General features: G+C 42.4%; 1 protein-coding gene and 1 non-coding gene across 2 annotated transcripts in view; one reads left to right on the top strand and one right to left on the bottom strand.

Moving 5' to 3' along the window:
• Positions 1–24,334, bottom strand: part of CLASP1 (cytoplasmic linker associated protein 1) — a 252,409-nt gene that overhangs the window by 174,027 nt on the left and 54,048 nt on the right. The window contains exons 3-6 of the mRNA XM_054969847.1: positions 6,844–6,922; positions 4,815–4,918; positions 2,644–2,735; positions 2,475–2,550 (exon numbers count right to left, since the gene is read on the bottom strand). Of these exons, the coding sequence (XP_054825822.1) occupies positions 2,475–2,550; positions 2,644–2,735; positions 4,815–4,918; positions 6,844–6,922 (351 nt within the window). The remainder of the gene's footprint in view (positions 1–2,474; positions 2,551–2,643; positions 2,736–4,814; positions 4,919–6,843; positions 6,923–24,334) is intronic.
• LOC129325375 (U4atac minor spliceosomal RNA) lies at positions 11,843–11,968 on the top strand. The gene has a single exon (XR_008596621.1). It is a non-coding gene; the product is annotated as a U4atac minor spliceosomal RNA (small nuclear RNA).

Below are 24,334 nucleotides of genomic sequence, written 5' to 3' on the forward strand. Positions count from 1 at the left end.
ATAAGGGACCTCATGGAGAAAATATTTCCACAGGTAATAGTGATGTCACTTACCTGCCTTTAAAATGCCAGTAATGGTGAGTTATAATAACCAGTGGTACCATTCCCAACAGCACCACTAGTAAACAATGATCTTTTACTGAAAGGTCTGAAATATGCTGAATACTAATAAGCTAGTAAAATAAAGCATTCATTAAGACATTATCTTGGATCCAGAGATTCTCATGGATAAAAAAGATTTCCATTCAAGGTACAGGACTTCCCCACCTTCCCAATTCCTTGTGCAGCCCAAAATGTACCTCTAGGGGATAGGGAACCCACAGGAATAACATGAGGGGAGAATTGAAGGTCTACAGTGAGAGGGGGGATTTGCAAAAATTGTTTTCCCTTCCATTTGTGGAAGTGAGCCATAGGATGCAAGCCAATGGAACAATATTTAAATTGCCTGATATTAAAGATAACCTTAACTTTAACTGAAAGAACCATCAACTTAAACCATGAAACGTTTGTTAGAAGTTCAACCAATAGAGTACAATACTCCTCCACCATCTACTCACTGCAGCTTTTGAGTGTGTAACCTTATACAAAACAAGCAGTAGCAAGCAATGGATAATGTCTTATCAGATCAGAGAGTCCTTCTCTGGCAAAGGCTGACTAGAATCCCTGTTAAATGAATGTATTAAATTGCTAGTACATTGATTTAATCTCAACCAAATGGTTTATTTTCTACAATATATAAATTCCAAATGGGTATTTTTATTTATACATTTTGGACAGTGTCAGCCAAGGACATTTCTAAGAAAGCTTTATTGCCTGTAGGGCACCATGTGGGATTTAGATATAGAAGTTCTTTAAGAGGAAGAATAATCAGCAAACTGTCTGAAAAATATCCGTTGCTCTCTTATAGAGGAACAAAGTAGGCCATCTGCCTGTTGTTCAGACAAGATCCGAATGCTTTATGAACTTCTCAGCATTCTTCATGCAGCAGAGCTCTGTGAATCATGAAAGTCAGCAAACTCTAATAAGCAAAAGTTGGCCTGATAAAAGGTTTTTGTTTGATGTTTTCGTAAGATGCAGAAGCTTGGTCATCATAAACAAGAAACAAGTGATTCCTCACTTGGAAACTGAACACTTGATATTGAGCACAGTATTCAACATGCCAAGAATTTCAGAGTTCATTTAAATGGGGATGGGTCTATGAACACTACTTGGTAAAATTAACAACAACAACAAGAGCATTGGGATTTGAGCAGGACTGCAAGAGGTAAGGAGGGAGCCAGTGTGTATAATGGTTAGTGTCATGGACTAGGATTCAGGAGATCTGGATTCAAATCTTCATACTGCCACGACCCTCACTGGGTAACCGTGGGTCAGGCATATCTTCTCAGCCTAACCTGCCTTACAGAAATGTTGCAAGGATAAAATGGGGAACGGAGAATCATGTACATTGCCCTAATCTCCTTGGAAGAAGAGCAGAATAAAGATGAACAAAATAGATAAAAGAGCAGTTTCTTTGCCTTGCCTACTTTTCCTTTTACTAGAAAAACCAAATAAAGGCTTGGATGCATTGCTGTTTCTCCTTTCCCACTCCTGCTGCAGTCCAAAATGCACAGGGTGTTTTGTGCAGCAGCAGAATTTCTACTGCTTTGGCACAGAATTTTGGGATCAAAATGCACATGAGATACACTGCACAGCCCTAATACATGGAGTCCTTTCTGTACATTTTTATTTCACAATATATTGCCTATCTCATCCCAACATGGAGGCAGATATTGAGAATGTGTTTGATTACTTCATTTGGTCTCTGAGATAGAGTTTAAGTATATCACTTTTTAAACACACTTTGCACCACAGTCCCAATGTCTCCCATTGTTATTCTCTCTCTTAGTCCTGCCTAGGGTTGCCAACTTAAAGGAATGTTATTTACTTCCATGCAACAAAAAGCTTCAACTACTCATTTCTACACATTAAACCTCTGTTAAAGGAGCAGGACATTTTTTTCTCCATGTTGTTGGAAACTCTAGTCCTGCCACATAATATATATTTGTAGGCAGGTTCTTTTTGCATTGCAGGAGAGGAGAAAGCTGCAATTTCCCCCAAACTGTATCTCTTCATAGCCAGAACAGGTCAAAGTTATATTCAGATAGAAATGTAAAGTCAAATCCTCAAAGAAGTTCATTGGATAATTATTCATATAAAAGCATGCTCAGGACTTGGACTTTTAACGTAAGCTCTGACGCAGACATTACCATGCTCCAAGTTCAATGAAGAAGAAGTTTAAAGTCCACAGTTCCATAAATCTGACAACTCAAGCTTTTAACACATAACTCTAGCCAAATTTACTGCACATTGTATAGAGGCCATGATGAGGCGAGGGAGGAAAGAGACAGAGCTTTCCAGTTCACCATGAGTCAGTCAGTCAGTCAGTCTCTTTCTCAGAATAATATTAACACATTAAGGTCACTGAAAACTCACCTGGCTGTTTGGATCTCCAAGTAAATTACATATATGTGGCACAATCTTGCTCAGCGTTAAACTCTGAGCTCCAGATCTAGGAAGAGAGAAAAAGAGCAGAAGCCAGGACTGAGGTTTTTTTAAAGATTCTGAATACCGATATCAAAAATAGCAATGTGCCCCAACTTACGCATTGAGCGTTGCAATAAGGCAGAGGCAAATTCCTTCTCTCGTCCGGAAATTCTTGTGTTTGAATCCTCCCAAAATTCTGTCCCATACATACTGCCACAGAGAGAGAAGAAAACAAGGGGGGGAAACTAATTCTGAATCAGCTGTAATTTTACAATTCTTGACTCTGAGTATTCTATAATCACAAGAGTGATCAAACGAAGAAAATCAAGTATTCACAAACAACTGCAATGGGTGGGTAATGATCCTGCCTCCTTTATAATAGTTTGCTGCCTGTCTCATCCACACACTGATACTCCAGAAAGCTCTGCTCTTAACTTTTCACCATGCCAGCATAGAGTAGATATTATTGTCAGACTAGAAATGGGAAGATCAAGGCTCACATCCCTACTCTGACATAAAGCTCAGTAGGTAATGTTGAGCCACTTACTCTCTATCAACCTAACGTACCCTACTGTTTTATAGCCAAGATAGGAGAAACATACACTACTCCAAAGCAAGATCTAGGTTCAACAACACCTTAAAGACCAACTAGATTTTCAAGGTATGAGCTTTCAAGAGCCAAAGTTCCCTTTGTAACCCTCAAAGCCTCATACCTTGGAAGTCTACTTGATCTACTTGGTGCTATTGGACTCAGATCTTTCTCTTCAACTGCAGATCAACACAGCTACCTACCTGAAAATATACACTACTCTACACTACTTGGAGGAAAGGCAAGATTAAATATGACACACAGACATGATGGTAACTGGGTATCTCTCAGACAGTTAGGACTGAATTCGCCCATGACATAAGCATCCACAATCCAGTGAGCAGAGTCTTCTGAGCTATTGAGTGAACAGGAAAAACTGGCTCAAAAATTATTTCCTCCATTTTCTAGGAATAACATTCTCTCAGTGGATTTAAGCAGTGCACTTGAACAGTCCCACATTCTCAGAAAAACATTCTTCAGAGTTTTGTGGTTAACAGGATTGTCTTTAAAAATATAAAACAAATTTCTGCATCCTGCTGGGTTAAAAAATTTGGACAGAAGCTTCTAAACCAGACCTTTGTCCTGAATTAGTGTCAAGAAGGCTCGGAAAGACTAGAAGGGATCCTCAATGTAATGAAATAACTCATGGTAACATCATACAGAAAGAAGGAAGAACAGAAAGAGCAAATCTTGGCTCTCCCAAAAATGTTAGTAAGACATCTGACTTTTGTACAGGTACCTAGAAGCAGGCTAGACAGGGAACAATTTGATGTATAAAATGCAATAGATAGCCCGATCAATGAGTGAAATCTGTGAAATAAGGCTTTACTCCCCACATATGTTATACAAGCTTTGTATTAACTATAATATTTTTGAATGGTGCTTCTACTAATTACATCATTATATTGTGGCTAGGGGTGTGCATCGGGGAAATATTCAGTTTTCCTGGGGAAACCGAATATTTGTATTTTATTAGAAGTCATCTAGAAGGCAGTGGAAAATGATGCTTTCTACAGAAGAAAATTCTCCCATAAAAGCAAGAACTGGACTCTTAAATATTGTTCCCCCCACCTACAGTTTACTTTCCAGCATTATCTCACCAGTATATTATTACACTCAACATTTCTACTGCTGTGTCATAACCAGGACAGCCTCAACATTAGGTTGAGAAGGCGGAAGTTCTTTCACTGCCTTTCCTACATGAATGCTTGCTCCTTCTACATTATTAAGCCACACTAGAGTCAGCAGATTGCACAGCATGGGAAAGTCACCCAAAAGTCATGCAGAACATAAGGAAACAGCAGCTGATAATTGTATACTGTCTTTTCTTTGAAGCCTTGGGCTTAACAGAGATCAATATGGGGACAAATCACTTCTCATTACAATAATATACTTATGTTTATGACTTCTCAGTACAAACTGACCAGGGAAGCTCTTCAAAGTCATCACAGAGGGCTGTGTGAATTCTCTAGCTACTTTTAGTTTTCTTATTTATGATTCCCGATTCTAACTCCTCAGGTTCTGCTACCTCTTGCTCCCTGGCAGTAAGATCTGCAAAACATTGCATCTGACAGGCTAGGTGGCATCTACTTATTTGGAAAGCAGAGTTTACTAAGTGGTTACAAACCAAGTTCCCCAAGGATTGGTTTACTAGTAGTCACTTGCTTTTATGCTGAAATTAGACATTTCCAATAACTCACCTGAGGGTTAGCAGCTTGCTCCATGATTTTTAGCAACAGTGCTTGATCTTGTTCTCGCACCGAATCCTTCGCATCTCCTAGTCTGTCAATTAAACTTGGTAGCACTGAAAGAAAAAAAAAAAAGACTGGTTATTTTTTTTTTTAAAAGATGAATATGAAAATACAGAGACAGGCTAACTGGCTAACAACAAAGTGGTGTTATTTATGGTTATATGATACAAGAGGAAAACAAGCTTTTACATTTGTATGATCCCAAACACTATACACATCAATCTATAATTTATTCAATTGAAGGACATGGTCATTTCTTGTATGCATTACATCAAATGGTATTTGAGAATGTATAATTTTGAATTCTGATTTCTAGGGAGGAAAAAAAGAAACAAAGCTGGTTTCCAGTCATTTGACTTGAAAGACAAGTTTGAAATTATAAGGGATGCTGAACAAGATTTCCGGTAGGATTCCCAGATTGCAACCCAAAGAGTCCTTCTCTCTGCTCAACAACACATATACCTCGACGGATGGTATACATAGAGCAAGTTCTTTCCTGCATCTCTTCTGGATCCATCCATACCTGCTAGAGCAGTGATGGTGAACCTTTTTGAGCCCCAGTGCCCAAACTGCAACACAAAACCAACCTATTTATTTCAAAGTGCCAACACTGCAATTAAACCTGAATACTGAGGTTTTAGTTGAGAAAAGACAACTCATACAGTTGTCCAAACTAATTCTCTCTCTCTCTCTCTCTCTCTCTCTCTCTCTCTCTCTCTCTCTCACTCACTCACTCAGGAGCCACGAGTGAAAGTAAAACAAGTTAAATCAAAGCAGTTTGCCCTTCTTTACACCAGCAGCTCGGCTTGCAAACTCTCTCACTCACTCACGAGCCACAAATGAAAGTAATGCAAATTAAATCAAAGCAGCTTACTCATCTTTAGAAAGCCAGCCCCAGCAGCCCAGCTGCTACCTCCGCTTCCTGCTGCTAAAGAGACGGGCAGCAGGGAGGCAGCCTTGAGGAAGAGGAATCACGTGGGCAGGGCCAAAACCCATGTGACCTCTGCTCAGAGCTACTGGAACGCCGTTCCAGGCGTTCCCCCCTCTAAATGAGCCCTGGACCTAGCGATCAGCGACTTGGTTTGCGTGCCCACAGAGAGGGCTCTGCGTGCCAGCTGTGGCACGCATGCCATAGGTTCACCATCGCTGTGCTAGAGGAAGTAGAACTCTTATTTTGCACGGCCAAGCATGATGCAGAAGCAGCCATTACTTCACCCTTCCACACAGCTCACCTTTACCACCTTTGCTGATACAACTAATTATTCCTTCATATTCCACAACTAGTTATTCCTTCAGCCACAGAAGGGGGAGACAGAGAAGGCCCTGCCACGGGGGGGATAAGTGGGGGTGAGGGGTGGGGGGGCTGGGAGAAAGCCTTCTCCCTGAATCACTTTGGAATAGAATCATAGAGTTGGAAGGGGCCATACAGACCATCTAATCCAACCCCCTGCCCAGTGCAGGATCAGCCTAAAGCATCTCTGGCAAATATTTATCCTGCCTCTTCTTGAAAACTGTCAGTGAAGGGGAGCTCATCACCTCCCTAGGCAGCTGATTCCACTTTTGAACTACTCTGACCATGAAAAAGTTCTTCCTAATATCCAGCTGGTACCTTTGTGCATGCAATTTAAGCCCAGTTTCGGGTCCTACCCTCTGCTGCCAACTGGGACAGCTCCCTGCCCTCCTCCAAATGACAGCCTTTCAAATACTTAAAGAGAGCAATCATGTCCCCCCTCCAAATGCTCCGAATCTTTACGGAGCATTCTGACGCGAATGCTCCGTAATCTTTACGGAGCATTCTTATCCCCCCACCCCCCGGCAGGGCCTTCTCTGTCACAACAGGAGCTGCCAACAGGCCTATGTGAATGATTCTACTTCCATCTCAAATATTAGCATTCCTAACAGCACAGCAATAACCAGACAAAACAACATACATCTAGTTATCACAGCATTTTGGCTCAGCTTGTCCCAGTGGCCTTACCTGTGCCGATTTGGGCTTTAAATCTTTCTTGGAGTCGTGACACCAGCGCAGATAAGATGTCCAAACCCAGCAGGACAACCTTCAAAACAAGAGATACACAGCGTTTGTTAACATATAAGATAAACACAAAGCCATATACCTGATAAACATAAAAGAGGAAACCTGAGTTAGGCACATATTGTCACTACACTGATACATATAACTTGCTAAAAATAAGGATTTCAAATTGTGTCTGTCTGTATGTAGCCCCTAAATCATGTTCACAACTTAAGCTATATTGATACCAATCTAATCCAAAGTTCACTGGGCTTTGTGGATCACATTGGTACCCATATGAATCTCACAGAATTCAGGAGTATAGCCAGCCATATGCGATCCAACCCCATGCCTGTAAAGCCAGAGGCAATTCCTACTGTGTTTATTACATAGTGCTTACTCCCAAGTAACCACACATAGGATGCAGCCAAGTGCTTGTTTTGAATACTGTACAGATCTTTTAACTATTATTGTTTTTTCACTGCTATAGATACCCTGCAACAATTTTATTTATTTATTCTAACATTAAATATTAATGCCCTGCTTTTCTACCCACTAGGGACCTAAAATGACAGAACGTTATTCTTCCGTTCTTCATTTTCTGGTGTAAGAGAGGCCATGTCATAGAAAGAAGGTGCTTGAGTGTGTTTGTGTTTTTACATTAATCATCCACATCTATGAACCAGAACTTGAATCCCATCTTCAAGATACTATGCATCACACTGGATCTCAGCTACAGTTAGCAATTGTTTTGCTGCTCAGTTCCTAATGTGGTTCCTATTGGTGCCTCGTGGCATCTTTCCAGGCACCCACCAAGTGTTTTAAAAAGAGGGCCGGGCCAGGGGCTTTTGATGTTTCTGGTATAATGATGTTGACAATGGCTTCAAAAAGTGTATTTCCTGTGAAAATAACAGAGTGATAATCTAAAAACACAGTGGGACTTGTGACTAAACACGATTGGGCTGCGCAGCTAAAATGCTTAAATGCACCTAACTGGAACCACTACTGAAGTCATCAGATTTTCCCAGTTTTAATGTATTTTTATAATTCAGATAGAAGTTAATAATATCACTACATCAAATATTGTCCACTTAAAAAAAACCTTTATGTTCAAAATCTGACTAGAATCTCTTTTACTGTACATAGGTACAAGGACCTCTCACCAGACCCTCAGCACCAACTGTCACCATCACATGTAACTGCAAGTTTAAAATGGCTGCTCTCATGAAAGAAGGGCTCAAGTAAAAGGGAAAGCCAGGAGAAGCATATGTTTACTTTTCTTTTTGTATAAATATATTAGAGGGGCATAGTGATAAGAGTTGTCAGGGCCTGTCGCTGCCACCACTGGGCAGGGCACTGGCTGGGCCGGCTCTGATATCAGAGGGGCACCAGGGATGCTGCAGGACCCTGCTCTGTGGAAGGAGGGGCGGTATACATCACCCTGACTCCCTCTCAGTCCACTTGCTGGCCTGCTCAACCTGGCCTGCTTACCCCCTGCGTCCTCCATCATCTCCTCCTCCCAGAACTCTCCTCCAAGCCTCCACTCTCACACTACTTTGCTCTCACTCCACACCATCACTTCTTACTCACACCCACCACCTCAGAGCTCTTCCCAGCCAGCTTTTATAGGGCCTTCTTTCAGCACCCCGCCCACCTTGCAGGTCCTGCCTGCCGGGCCACACCCCTCCTTGGCCTCCTAGCATTGGCCTGGGCTGTCTCCAGCTGCTGCAGCTGGGGTAGCTGGCTGGGCTGCCTGGATCAGCAACAGCTGTGTTATTTTGGCTGGCTGCCAGGCCTCTCTGGCTGAGCTGATTATTGAAGGTAGGCCCAGCTGTGGCCCTTTGGCTGGCTGCCCAGCTCTTCCTGCAGAATGCTTTCAGCAGCTCCACCTGGAGGGGCTTGGTTGTGAACATCTCCTGAGCCAGGCTGCTGTCTTCAAGCTGAGGTGGAGGCTGGGGCATGGCTCTGATCTGTTGTGGCTGCTTCTCCTCCCTGCCAGGTAAGAGCTCTGTTTGGGCTGCTGCTGGGCCCCTATTCCCCCTGCCTTGGCCCTTTTCCTCTGGCCTGCTTAGCCCCCTCTCCTCCCCCGGAGGGTGGGACTAGCTGGTCTCTCCTTGTTCCTTCCAGTCCTCTGAGGCTTTGGCCTTTTGCCCCTTCCCCCTGGAGTAAGCAGGTTCTGGCTCTGGTTGCTGGCTGGGGTGGCAGGGTTGCTGCCTCCCTGTTGCCTCCTGCTGTTCCCTCCTGGCAAGTCTGGGGGCTGGGACTCAGACCCCGGACAAGAGTGTCAGACCAGGATCTGTGAGACCCAGGTTCTAATCCCCAGTCTGCAACGGAAGCTTGCTGGGTGACCTTGACCTCATTATGCACTCTCAGCCCAACCTACCTCACAGGGCTGTTGTGAGGATAAAATGGAAGAAAAAAGAACTGCTTAAAATGGAAAAGAAAGCTGCTCTGATTCTCCACTGGGGAAATAGAGAGTATAAATGAATAAATAATACATATTTATTCAACCCATTTCTATGTTGCTGTTCCGTCCCACTTAGGGTCTCCAAGCGGGGGAGGGCGGCCATTTAAACAGTGTTTAAAATACAAAATATACAATGTTTAAAACAATTAAATACAATAAACACAAATACAGAGGAGGATCAATAAAAGTTAGTGAGAGAATGCTAAAAAAAAAACCAATGATGTCTTTACCTACTGTCGGAAGACTGCAAGATAGATTTAGTTACAGTACCTGCAGTCTCTGTCAGTGTTAAAATGAGTCTCCAGGAGGGTATATTCAAACATACCCTCCAGGAGGGTATGTTTATACCCTGGAGGGTATGAATTCAAGGAGGGTATATTCAAACAGTAGGAGGGTATATTCAAACAGTATATATAAGGCACCATCAAATCACATTTGACTAATAGCAACCTCTGCTCAGGTTTTCAAGGTAATAGAGGAACAGGTGGTTTACCTCTGCATAGCGATCTTCATCTTCCTTTGTGGTCTCCCCTCCAATTACTAACTGGAGTGGACCCTGCTTAGCTTCTGAGATGCAATAAAATCAGGCTAGCATGGGTCATCATATAGATATAGATATATAGGGTGTTAAGAAATGCTACACATGAATATATATATATCTGTTACGAGATGCATACACACATATATTTTAACAGAAGTAATACAATCCTGCAACAAACTAACTTTTGAACAATAACATTTAAAATGGAAGGGTGGGGGTAGGAGATATATTTGTACATGGCAGTATCACACTGATATTTCTGTGAAGGTTTATATTAAGTTAAATTCAGATGGCTCGCTTTGTTCCATTGTTTCCTATTTGCTTATGGCAAATAGGAGTATTTAAAGATTCAATACTTTTTTTATTGATTGAAGGAATGTGTATGCCATCTCAGTCATGAGGCAGCTAACAATTAAATTATCAATAATACAAATAACAGCATTAAAATTAAAAGCACTAAATTGGATCTTCATTGAGTTATGACACAAAATAAATAATCCCTAAACTGGTAACTGAATATATACAAAAGTAAAGGATTACTGCTTGTTATGAAGATATATTTACTTACTGTAAAGCAATTACTGTAAAGAAGGGGTTCTTAACCTGTAGTACATGGAGCCCTAGAAGGTTCTTTTTAATAGGCTTTAGAGGTCTAGTGAACCAGGTACAAAAAGAATTTCTTCTTCCTTTCCTGATGTTTCAGAAATTGTGAATAACAATTTTTATAAAAGTATGTTATAAAGGTATTGTTTCACTCCAAACAAGGGTAGGGTGGCATAGGATGCTACTGTACACAGTCTGATAATGTACAATCATTATCACTGCCATATTTGGATGTCTAGAAAAATTTCCTATCGACAGGAATTAAAGAAAGCGTACCTTGGCATTATGATTATAGGCACTTGTCTCTCTACTGGGTCATGGTGAAAGTTAAGGAGAAAATCTCATCTTTTAAAGTGTTTATTGTAATTGCTTTCATTCCAGGCTAGTTATTATAATATTGTTTAATACTTCTTAGGTAGGCAAGGAAATTGCATGGATTTACAGTGTACTATATAGAAATCAAAGTTGGTGTGTTACTAAGTGGCGGATATGGCACATCCGCATTTTTTTTTCTGGAGAGCCATAGCTTTCACCAGGTTCTTAAATGTCCATGACCCCCCCCCCAAAGGTTAAGAACCTTGCAAAAACTCTTTACACCACAATCCTACGCGTTTACTCAGAAGACAATTCCCCTGCGTTCAATGGAATTTACTCTTATGCAAATATATAGAGAACTGCACGCTTCGTTTATAAAATCATTAAACACAAGTAATTCCATAGCGGTAGCTGTGTTAGTTTGCTGCAGCAAAAATAAACAGGAGCCTTGTGACGCCTTGGGGTGTTTTATTCCGGCATATTCTGGCATAAACACCGGCTGTGTTCGTCTTGGTCTTTCAAATGACAGGAAAATCCTGTCCATTATATACAAAGGGATTTTACATGAGCTTTCTAGAAACGCTGCAGATTAGCCTCTTTCGTGGATGTTTGCATGTCAAGGAGGCGTTTGCCAGGAGACTGATCAGGTCAGCGAAGAGCAGCGAGAAGGCGCGATAGGACCCGTTTGCGTCTGCCGCAGCGGCAGCCGCAGCCCCGACCACGCCTCTCAAAGACGACTGCAGGCCGAAACCGCCTAGAAAAACGTCAGCCTCTCCGGTTTCAATTTCACAGCCCTCTATGCAAATTAGGAGGATGGCCCCTGCGGTGCATTGTGGGTTCTGTCGACAACCACGAAGTGGGGGGCTAAAAGCGGATACTTTTGTAAAATGCAACCCGGGAGAGGGATTGTTATCGTTACTCCAGCGTCCGACAGAAACAGGCCAAGCACGCAGACAGTGATTGGTGAAACAACCGTCACTATGACCTCACTGGCTACCTCGGTCTCCTGCCTACGTTCCCAGCGCGCGGCCTCGCTAACCGTCCTTATCTTGGGGTTGCGCTACTGTTCAATGAACGAATAGTGAGAACAGTACTGCTAACGCCTACACAACACATACGCATCCCTGGGGTTTCGACTCCAATGTGGTGCAATTTTTGGAACCTTTATCTTGATGGTTTTCAAAAGCAAATTCAAAAACTTTTCAATTCTCTAAACTCTTCCTCAAAAACGTCAAATACATCATTTCTAATTAAGTATAAACTTTCGTTTATATGCCGACCCTCATATTCCCACTAGGTGGTGCTAAGTATCATCCATAAATCTTCTCTAAACGGACTTTTCTGTTAATGCCACCTTCTAAAAATGCCTCTTCCGATACATGTATCATTCTACTTTTCTTCCAAAGTATATCACCTCTTTTCAAAACTTATAAAACCATGACTCTCTAAGCTCTACTTCAATATAAGAGGGCAGAAGGGTGAAATAAAACCAGAAGGAATGCTTAAATACTAAACCTGCTTCAAACTGCTTGCACCATTCCCTTCTATGATTACAATACCTTGAACTGCCAAAAGACTCTGGCAACCTTCAAGGTTTGCAAAATATCAATCTGTTAATTAGGAACAACTATACAAGAAGCTACTCCCATTCCCTTGCAGATACTAACATTTATCATGGTGTGATCAAAACATGTCAAGTAAAAGATTATACAATTATTACAGCCTTATTTATCAGCCTTAGAACATTCACCTATAAAACTCAATTGCTTGGCTATAAACTAAAAAAGAAATCTTGTGGCACCTCAGAGATGCTAACCAGCATCTCTGTCTATAAAATCAGAACAACAGTGACCCATTTTACAAGGCTAGAGGGAAAAAAAACGATACCTCATTTGAGTCGAGAGAGAAACGTAATAGGTATTAATTACAAAATACTCCAGAGAAAAGTTTTACATGAACAAAATTTGCTGAAATATATACCTAGCAAATATAACTTCAGCATACTTCCAGTTACACCATCACCAACAATTACCAAGCATTTACATTCTCTTTGATAAATCCATAGCTCAAGCTACTGCAATAAGCAATCATAATGAATCATCACCAACCATTTTCCAAATCAGTAACAATAACAAAGATTATTGTTATCCACTGGCAAGATTTTGTTCCAGCATAAGCTTTTGTGGAGGATAGCCCACTTTGTCAGAAGCAGTGTCATGAGGCCTCACTATGCAGACATTTATATATGAGGTTATTGGGGGGGGGGGGGACAGCAGGATCAAAGGGCCATGAAACATAAGGTGAGATTTAATTATGTACAGTTCAAATGCTCTCAAGAAAAAGTACAGAGACCAAGCAATAGCAAACTCAAATTCCTTTCAAGAGTATTGTCGAAGGCTTTCACGGCCGGAGAATGATGGTTGTTGTGGGTTTTCCAGGCTGTATTGCCGTGGTCTTGGCATTGTAGTTCCTGACGTTTCGCCAGCAGCTGTGTCTGGCATCTTCAGAGGTGTAGCACCACAGTCTTTTGGTGCTACACCTCTGAAGATGCCAGACACAGCTGCTGGCGAAACGTCAGGAACTACAATGCCAAGACCACGGCAATACAGCCCGGAAAACCCACAACAACCATCCTTTCAAGAGCTTATATGAAAACTAAGAAACAACTGGACAGCTTTGCAAAAAGCTTACAAATAAAATTTCAGATAGTTAACCATGATAGTCCGGGGCAGACAAACAACAAAAGGACTTTTTTAAAAAGCACAGATTTGCTCAAGAATTCAAAGTTGGAATTCTTTCCAGTGAGCAACGGGGAAATGGACTTTAGAAGAAGGGAGTGAAGAGGAGCAAACAGGCGGGAAAGAAATTCAGTTTTGGTTTGGAAATTTAGGAAGTTCAGAGGCGATGTAGAAAAACTCAGAGGAGTTTAAGGAAGGGGTGAAAGCGGAAAGTTGGTCATCATGGGCTTCTGTTGCCTTTAAGCATGTTGCTAAATACAGGTCTTGTAGTAAACTTTGTACATTATTTACCTCTGCACCAAACTAACAGTGCTATCTTGTACAGGATTAACTGCTGCTTAAAAACCACAGTTAGACCTCCTACACTGGGTTGTTTGGCTGTTCTAAAACAGGTAACAATGCAGTATGTATCAGAATCTAGCCTGCTGAAAAAGAATATGTCCACTTTCCTGTACGAGTCTCTCTCCTAGACAAACACAGCAGCAAATCTCATAAAAATTTTAAACCACAGTATTTATTTATTCGATAAGGGTGGCGGGCTCTTTGCCATCTTTGCTACCATAGACTAAACACAACTTCCATGAGAATATTTTTGTTCACGAAGTGGCCTTGAAATTAGTGTCAGAAAACAAAGGACAGTCTGATGTTGTGATGCCGGCAAACATAACAAAAACAAGATCACCCCTGAAGTGCTCCTTTCCGTGCTGTGAAGCTGTAGCACTTGAAAAATGGAACTCTGTATACAGGAAAGGACAGACATGCTCCCAGGCTGCCAAGATGAGGGAGGGCTTGCCTCATGATCCTGAGAGGCCTAAGGCCTCTCTTCCTAAACCAGAAACCCCTTGTCTTCTCTTCTAAGCTTTACCAAAAAAACATGCTTTCAGAGCAGAACAGGATCCGTCAGATGGCAAAGATCATGTTGCCATTTCTAAGGGCAGTATTATCAAGATATGAATGCTGAATGTACATTTAGAAGGTCATAAATTGTCTACATTATGCCAAATAGTCCATTCTCAAATTATTAGTGTTTCAGACTGGAACTATGCATTCCATCACTCTGGAACTACACATTCATATTGGAACTGCACATTCCATCACTGCCTTGTAGGGTAAACACCAAATTACTACTACTTCTCTACAAATCACCATCTGTAATGCTAATTCCAAAGGAGAGAGGGATCCTGGGGCCCTCAAGACACAAGGCACTGGGGGACTTTCTCCTTCAAAGTGCAGAGATTTGGTACACACTAACAAATTTGTGAGGCCTAGCTCCCCAAAACTGATTGCTCTGACAGGTAAGCTCTAATACTAGCTTCCAATTCAGTACAAGCAACCAGGCTCCATAATTAGAAAACAGGTGCCATTGGTAGGTATATAAAACACTGGGGGGGAATTCTGAACCCAACAACTATTTCTTTGTAAAATCCTATGACATTATTTAGAGAAATGTCCTTGACACTGTATGGAAATGTCCTTGATAGTGATTGTACTAATCTCACACTATGTAATCCGCCTTGAGTCTCAGTGAGAAAGGTGGACTATAAATGACATTAATAAATAAAACATATAATAGGATAGGACACCAGTTGTTTCCAACTAGAATGACTTCACCACAGGTTGAGTACAGCTACAGTAAAATCTACATGGGACTAAGTCCCTAGTTCCTAGGATCAGTCAATGAGGAAACGCTTAAGCCCTCTTAAGACTTTATAGCGGTTTGCTTGTATAATCAAAGTTTAAAATTAATCAAGGGCCCAGACCACCATAGTAATTATCCAGCTATTTCCAAAACTGGAGCAGGGATGGCCCCATGCTGTTGCCCAGACCATCACGAGTGAAGACCAGAAAGAGACTGGCCTTCCATACATGCCTCCGGAGCCACAGCAATAACCTGATGTACAGCACTCTGCTGGGAACTGATCCTGCTAACTTTTCTTCTCAGTAACATGGTTGACAGCTATACCAAAAGAAGATTCCTGATTTTAGACAAGCAAGGAATGTAATAAAGATAACTTCAAGCATGATGGAATGATGTTGGCAACTGTCCAACAGCGCAAGCAAAAAAAAAAAGATCTGTGTCAAAAATGTATTTAAAAAATAAGTGCTGAATCCTATTAGTAATGAGAGACAAAGTACATCCAAATTCACTAGAATCCAACAACAATATAGCAATACAAAAAGCATATATGTTACATTATTTAAATAAGGTCAAATCTACTATTAGAATTTTACAAATGGGAACCTGCAACAAAATGTAGTAGAGTATTCCAGCTTGCCCACCAATGATAGCAAACATACGTTTGTTTCTTATGTTTGCTAAATATAACAGTCTTTGGGTGTTAAAGACTGCTAGTATGCCACCAATACGCAGATGACACCCAGTTGTATCTGCTGTTGGATGGCCGTCCTGGCTCGGCCCCAGATGCTCTGGTGAGAGCTTTAGAGGCCATGTCTGGATGGGTGAAGCAGAGCTGGCTGAAATTGAATCTGACGAAGGGGGAGGTCTTGTATAGGGGACTTGGATGGGATTTGGGGATCCGACTCCCGGCCTTTGATGGGGCACCACTTGTGCCCGTCCTATTGATCAAGAGTCTTGGAGTGACACTGGAATCTTCCCTATCAATGGAGGGACAGGTCACGGCAGTTGTCCATTCTGCATTTTTTCATCTTCTGCAGCCCAGGCCATGACCTAACCACAGTGATCCATTCAATAGTCACCTCCAGATTAGATTACTGTAATTTGTTCTACGCAGGGCTTTCCTTGAGCCTGACCCAGAAATTGCAGCGGGTCCAGAATGCTGCTGCACATGTCTTGATGAGGATATCATGCAGGGCATACATTACTTCAATCCTGCAGCAGCTGCCCTGGCTCCCTGTGGAGTACCAGATCAGGTTCAAGGTTTTGGTCAACCTTCAAAGCCCTCAATGGACTGGGACCAACATACCTGAGGGACCGCCTCTCCCCATATATATCCTGGAGAGCGCTTAGATCAGTAGGAAAATATCTACTGGTGGTCCCTGACCCCAGGGAGGTTCAGCTTGCCTCAACCAGGTCCAGGGCCTTTTCAATCCTGACCCTAACCTGGTGGAACTCTCTGTTGGAGGTTACTCGGGCCTACCAAGATTTTATATCCTTTTGGTGGGCCTATAAGACAGAGATGTTCCGCCAGGCATATGGCTGAGGCCAGTAAGGTTTCTTAGAAATGTCTCCCTACAGGTCTCCTGTCAAGGAGGGGCTATATAATCATCTGGCCCCTCATATGCGCAGTCACTGTGGTGACACCAGCTTGTACCACCTCTCCCCCACCTTGTTTACATTCTGATTGGGAAAGACTGGAAGAGGCTACCATCCTGGGATTTTGAATTGTATATTTATACTGATGACCATGGTTTTAATGTTATCTAAATGTCTATTTTTGTATTATATCCTGCTGTAACCCACCCTGAGCACGCTTATGGGGAGGGCGGGCTATAAATTGAATAAATAAATAATCAAACAATCAGGACAGTTCAAATAGCCACTGTGCTCTAATTCTAGAAAGCAAGGGGAGAGCAGTAGAACAGGGAAATGTAGCATCATCCCAAATATCTGTTCATGGCCCAGTTGTCCAGATTTCTTGACCCATATTCTGGAGCCACATTCAGACTTAGATTAGATATATTATGCCTCATACTTCCAGACCCTGCTGAAGACTGACGGCTGCATTACAACAGAAACTGCTTTTCTGCAGTTTCAGAAGTATGAACTCTGTTGTTGGGTACCGCAGCTGGAAAAGTACCCGCAAGAACCGAAACCGAGAGAAGCTTTTTCTATTTGCCTTTGGCCTTGTGGCTCTCGGTCTTCTTGGGCAGGAGGACGGCCTGGATGTTGGGCAGGACGCCGCCCTGGGCGATGGTGACCTTGCCCAGCAGCTTGTTGTACAGACTAACTCACAAGGGGTATCATAAAAACTCTGTTGAATGAGATTTTCTGAGTAGATGCAGTATTTGCTCATCTTACTGCTAGCTCTTTAATTTTTATTGCTGGTTTAGTGTTTTTTCTTGTTATTTTTGTTATTCTATTTCTATATTCATTATTATTTCTATCTTGAAAGTACCATGAAAACCTGCATTGGGCTAAGAGAACAAATTATTATATTATAAATTGTACAGACCAAGCTGGACTGTACAACTGATCTGCAGGGGGGGGGGGGGCAGCGATGGCAGCCACAGCAAGTTGGTCTAGATGTCATCCACACCAGGTCCCACTGCTTTTGTGACTTCTTTCTTTCTACAGCACATTTAGGTAAGAATTCTTGTCAGCATGGTTACTTACATCCAATGGAGTTTCCCTTCTCTACTTCTCTACCTCTAGGGCAAGCAAGGCCTACATTGTGATAGCCCTCATTTCCCTCCAGACCTAGCATGAGCAGTGAAACTATGAGAGAGTTAGTGATGGGATGGCTCAGATATTTTTATTCTTAATTTGGGCAGCATGGAGGGGGGCTTTAATTGAATATTTTCTCTTTTAGAATGAGTGAAATGAATTTTCCTCATTCAGAATGGGTAATATGAGTATTTTTGTGTAAGACTATTAACAGCATTTGAGAATGACTGGGGGGGGGCACAAAAATCAAGGGAGGGATGCCCCCTCCTTCCTACCCAAAGCGCTTTCTCCTTCCTCACAGCAAACATGCTTTCCCTCTTGTCCCCTCTCCCACACACCCCCTGTGTTATTTAAATATTTGGCAGATCTTGCTGGGTTGTGGAATGCAGGCATGGTGTCGATCAGCATGGCAGGGGTCTCCCCCATCACAGTCAGAAACCAACATGGAAAACTACCCCACAGGACATGCATAACTGTCTCTCTCTGTATGGGTGCTAGGGCCCTTTTAATGACAGAAGAAGTAATAATAAACCCAGACATGCAGCCACCTCAGCTCTGCCATGTGTTTAACATCCAGCCTCCGAGGGCTAGCAGAGTAGCTGGGCAGCATCTCAGTGACAGCAAGGAAGAGGAGCAAGACAAAAAAGAAGCACAGGAGCTGGGAGACCGCCTTCAAGTCATTATTTGCAAAGCTTTTAGACATGGAGCTGCCTCGGCACAGCTCCCCCGTAGCTTTGACTCTTGTCTTTGTTGCCTATTAGCAAAGCATTAGGATTCCAGGTTATTGTATCTGAGCCTTGATGACAAAACACTCTGCAACCAAAATTACTCAAAAAGAGTCCAGTAGCACCTTTAAAACTAACCAACTTTATTGTAGCATAAGCTTTCGAGAATCAAGTTCTCTTCGTCAGACGCACTTTAGTATGAAGATGGCCTCAACCAAACATGCAGTCAACTTGTTTCATCATTTAGGATGCAGCGAAGCTGATTTACGGGCTGTATATACCCGGCCTTGACAAATTTTCTTTGGCTCTAGGAGCCAACCCAAAGATTTAGGGGCCAGATTTACTATTCAGACTTCAGGGTTTTGTGTTTTAATGACCGCATTTTCCAATTATTGCTAGCACAAAAACTAATCCACCACCACTAAATGGACAAAGAACTTCACATATTAATTTTTTATGTTGTACAAAAAACCCCCATTCTGATGAGAAATGATAATTAAGTTTTGGTTGGTACCACCAGCTTTTTTTCTCAATCTCTGCCAATTCTCCTCCTTATTACAGTTCCAATTCCAGATGACTATTGCCAATGCAGATCCCATGACCCCGAACACAGCCTTTGGCAGGGGGGTATATCAAAACCCTCTCCCCTTTTAACAGTGGAGAAACTAGTTGGAGCCAGTCAGGGTTACTAATCCCCCAGTAGGGACAGGGGATCCCCTGCTCCCAAGCCTCTGCCCCTGCCACCTCTCATCTCACCAGCAGGGGGAAAGGCACAGGGAATGGCCCCAGGAGTCCCACAGCACGCTCCTGTGTGCCCCTCCACCCCCTAGTTTGGGTTCCAGGGGACCTGGCAACCCTAATCCAGCCCTTTGTGCTTACACTGAGATTTACTAAGCCCTTGTATATACTATCAAAATTTATCCTTTGCAGCAAAAACCCCTCCTCCCTTGGCCTTTCCCCCCCCCAAAGGTTTTGTTGGTCAGCTATATCTGGACTGGAATGGCAGCCGTTCATGAAGCTGGGTTGGATCAGTGTTCCCTGAACCAAGTCAGACTTGCAGAAAATCATATGCCTTGGGTCCATATAACTTTAAGAGCAATTTGGTTTGTTCCACTGCTCCACACTATACATGATTCCTGTCTTTTGTCTCCTTCCTTTACTTGTCTAGCCATTTCCAGCTGGTAAACCTCTAGCCTTCTTTACCTGTTCTTGCTATACTTTCCCAAACTGATCTTGTCTCCTTATCTGTCTCTCAAACAGATGGCTTTGCCTCCCCGTTCGAAACTTCAGACAGTTCCTGCAGGACCCCTCTGGGGTATGACAGTCTCCTCCTAAGCACTGCCCATATGAGATAATTACATGCTCTCTCTGACACACACACACACACACACACACACACACACACACACACACAGAGGGTTACAGGAGAGAGATCACAGTCTCAAAAAGAAATTAAACATATTGCAAAAATACCTAAACTTTGGGAAGCATTCCCTAAATTGTTATAGGCATTGGAGTGGCAGAGTTACATCACTTACTGCAGGATGCAATAATCAATTAGGACTCTCTTGAGATGGATGAGGTACTGCCAACAATAGTAATTGAATGCAGTGAGGAAAGAATTTCCTTTTCCCCTGGTACAAAAATAATGTTGCTAGAAAAAAGCTAAAGTCTGCAACAAGAAAGCAGCCTTAAGAAGAGGCACATGCTTAGCAGGACAATGAAGGAGAACAAACATGCATCCATTGTACAATAGAGTGATTAACTAGGAGGTGGGGCTTCTCTATACAGAAACAAGAAAACAGTTTGAGTTCCCACAACACATATTTCTTTGCATTAATAAATCTATACTTGGGTTTCATGTTCCAATCTATTTTTAACCTTCCTGACCTTCTACATTTAGCGAAGGCTGAGAAGACTTCCTGTAGGGAAGAGGCAAATGCCTTTCATTGATCAGTACCAAAATGAGCATTTGAGAGTAAGTGAAGAAACAACACATGGCTGATCACAGTATGAGCATATGAACCCACAGAGACATTTGTCTGCAGGCACAGTTCTGGTAAAAAGACAGTTGTAGAGGATGAAGACAGCATACATCCTGGTGCTTGGATCACGGTTTCTACAAAAAATCCACAGCTATTTCCAAGCGCAAGGAACATTTTTGCAAGGCTGTATAATTTCTATCACTTTCAGCCATTCATTATCCAACAGCAACTGATAGGATTCATGATTCACGCAAGCTTTCAAGGTTATTGTACATCTGAACTATGAAAAGAACAGGAGTATTACATGCTGAATCAAGAGGCTCTTGCTGTTTTGCAGTACCCATGAGTCACCTCTTTGGGTCATAAAGGTTCAGATGGAGGCAAGCAAGTCTTTTCCACCAAGGTTATGCCTTGGGATCAGGATCAACCAAGATTTGGGACATTTATCTTACCCTCACCCTGCACTTACTGTGCTGACTGCTTCCTCTAAAAGTGGTAGCACCCAGCCCAGTGTGGCCAGGTGAAGTAGACAATTGGGCAAATGGGAGAATCCTACCCCCACTCCACCCTACGCGCTTTCCCGGACTTTCAGATGTGGTTTCTAAGAAACTATGCCTCAGTGCATCCTGGGGGTTATAGTCCTCAGTGCCTGAATGTTAAGGAAGCCCCCTGATGACTATATTCTATACCATGTACAAAAGGGCAGCTCCTTCAATATATTGGAAGCAGAATTTGGAGGTACTGGGGAGACTAAGAGCGGAACAGATTTTATTCACCTTCCCTGGTGGCAGGCTCACTGCCACTGCTATCAAAAGCACGGTCAGCAGTGGCCAGCACAACAGAGGTAGTGTGAAGGGGAGGTACAACTAATAGCACATGTAGCCCTTTCCCTTTTTATTTGGTTTCAGTTCCTACACTGAAATCTGGACCTTTTTGGTTCAGTTTTTGAAACATTTGGAAATGACCGAAGGCAGAAAATGCCAACGTATTTTCAAGCTCAAAATCCAAAGCTATGGCTCAGTAAGATTGCTACTCCCCTCTGGCAGCAAATGTATACAGAATAACACCACAGAGTAAGTTGTTCAGTATGCACACACCCCTGAAGTGAGAGCACCACAGCAAAAACCTGGTCCCTAAGGGCTCATCATGGGAGAACCCAATAACCAAACCAAAAGCAAATGCTACAAAACAGAAGGCTTGATCCAAATAACTTTCTGCTAGTGAAATTGATGGGGGATTTGGACCTCTAAAGAGGCTACGCTGGGCATCACATAGTCTGTACAGACAAAAGACATATGGGATGGAGGTTATAGTAAGGAGGGCAGTTAGGAAAGATGCGAGTGAAAAAGCTGGCTGGATCCAACCCAGGTTTGTGCAGTCACCTCAAATCTGGACAGAGCAATTTCCATCATTGTCATCTTCCTCTATGATAACCAAATGTAGACAGTATGCCTGTGCTGTCACAGCATGTGATAGCCCCCATGACAAATCCAGCTGCAGCCATATGGCACCAAAAGTTACCAAGCAGGTGCTGTGGGAAGGGGACCTGAGCAAATGGCATAAGGAGGTGCATGAAGCTAACCCAAGTCAGATCTTGCACTGCAAGCCCACAAATGGTTCAGAAGGAACAAGTCAGAATCTTTCTTTCCACCTATTATTTACAAGCCTTTATGATCTTACATTTGTCCTCATGTTTGATTTTCTTAAAGTAACATACAGGACATTTGTGCTTGCAAAATGATATCCTGAATCACCAAGACACTGTTTAAAACTGGCTCCATTTATCAAAAACCCTCTTGACCAAGGGAGGGAAAAAAAACCATACTTCATGCACAACCACACACACTCTCTGCAGCTCTGTTTGCAACTGTTATTATGGCAGAGGAGATCCACAAGCAGAGAAGTATATCTAAGGAAGGTCATATAAAATGATCTGTTGCATACTACATTTCTCAAGAACAGCAATCGAGTAATCCATTCCTGGACTTCCCAAATCAGACAAAAGAGATCATTACCCCGTCATAGAGCTACCAGCCCTGCAAATCTCATTTGGTAAAAGGTATTTCTTTAGATATTTACACCTCACTTTTCTTTTCAGTGGGAACCCAATGCAGCTTACAACATCCCTACTCCATTTTACCCTCACAACAACAACCCTATGAGATAGGTTAAGGCTGAGAAAATGTGACTTGCCACGTCACCCAGCAAGCTTCCATGGCAGAGCAGGGATTCAAACTCAGGTCTCCTTGATCTTAGTAGAGACCTTAACCACTATATCATTCTGGCTACTCCCTTAACCATACACAGGCTTGAAAGAACAATTAAAATATGTTAACTGAGCATTTGCTCCTTTTTCAAAAAGCCTGGGCACAGCCCTTGATCCTTATTTTGAATGCCAGGGTAATTCCTAGAATACACAGAGAAACTTATGAGTGTGTAGAGAGTACTTTCAGTCACACAGATCAGATAACTAGAATCAGGCATGCAGGTTCAAAAGCAAAGGGACACTGCATTTATTATACTCATCACATCTGTACCTCATCCTTTTCCCAAATTGCTCAGTGTGATATCTCCATGAGACTCAATCATGTTTAAGTTTATTGCTCCTCTGAAACTGATTATGCTAAGATTACTCACTTTATTTTATTTATTTGAAAAGTATACATCCTGCACCTAAGCCGCATCATGACTCAGCAGGGATTTGAATTTCGCATTCTTACACTAAACCCTAACACTTTCTCTCAGGAGGTACAGTGAAAATGGCCATGGAACAAGCCGAGTTGGCTCTGTGGGGCTGGCAGCCACAAGGGTCACTCAGGATCAAGCTAAACATGTGGGCTTTTAAAAAGAGTTCCCTGCAGCCACACAGCAGCTTTAGGGATAGCCCAAACATCCTCCTGATGTCAAAATAGCATGGGAAGGAGGTTTTCCCCTGTATTTTCTGCTCCACATAGAGTATTCCTCCACCAGCGGAGGCATTCTGAGGATGTTTGGGCTCTCCTTTATTTTTTAACAGTTGTTACCCGAAGCTGCTGTGTGGCTGCAGAGAAACATCTAGTTTGACCCTCCGCTCAGTGGTGCAAACAATGGGTATTAGCTTCCTCTTGAAAACTGGCAGCAGAACTGGAAAAAACAAATGATGACTGCTGCTCATGAAATGTCTGAGCTCCTGAGGTTCTGAAAGAGTTGTTGGAACTTGGTTATGCTTGCTGCTGGCCCCCGGTGGCCCACCGTGAAATTTCCCATCCCTTGCTTCCTCTACTTCCACATTAGTTCACTGCACTGCTGTATGCCTGGGCCCACCAGCTTCAAATCTTTCTAAATTTGCCTACTCAATAGCAAGAGGCACGGTGGAGAATTGAAAAGATTTCCCAAGGACCAGCGATGGCTGTGGCCCTTTCTATAGCCATTCCATAATAAATGGGTAGGAATTAGGTAAACTAAGTGTGGAGCCATCCTCCATTGGAAGAAGGAAAGCTCCCACTTAGCCAAGTACAGTGGTGGAATCCAACCTTCTGTTCTCCCCCTGCAAAAGGCTACGGTCATGATCTTAATAGCAACCCTGTGCAAGTCAAGCTGGTTTTAGAATACAGAAACAATACAGTCTTGTCAAATAAAGTTCTTTATTAAGATTGTTTATTTTTAAAAATATTTTATATCCCACCTTACCTCCTTGGATTCAAGACAGCTAACAGTTCTTGGATTCAAGAACAGC

The sequence above is a fragment of the Eublepharis macularius genome, chromosome 2 (genome assembly GCF_028583425.1).
Source record: "Eublepharis macularius isolate TG4126 chromosome 2, MPM_Emac_v1.0, whole genome shotgun sequence".
In the NCBI taxonomy this organism is placed as follows: domain Eukaryota; kingdom Metazoa; phylum Chordata; class Lepidosauria; order Squamata; family Eublepharidae; genus Eublepharis; species Eublepharis macularius.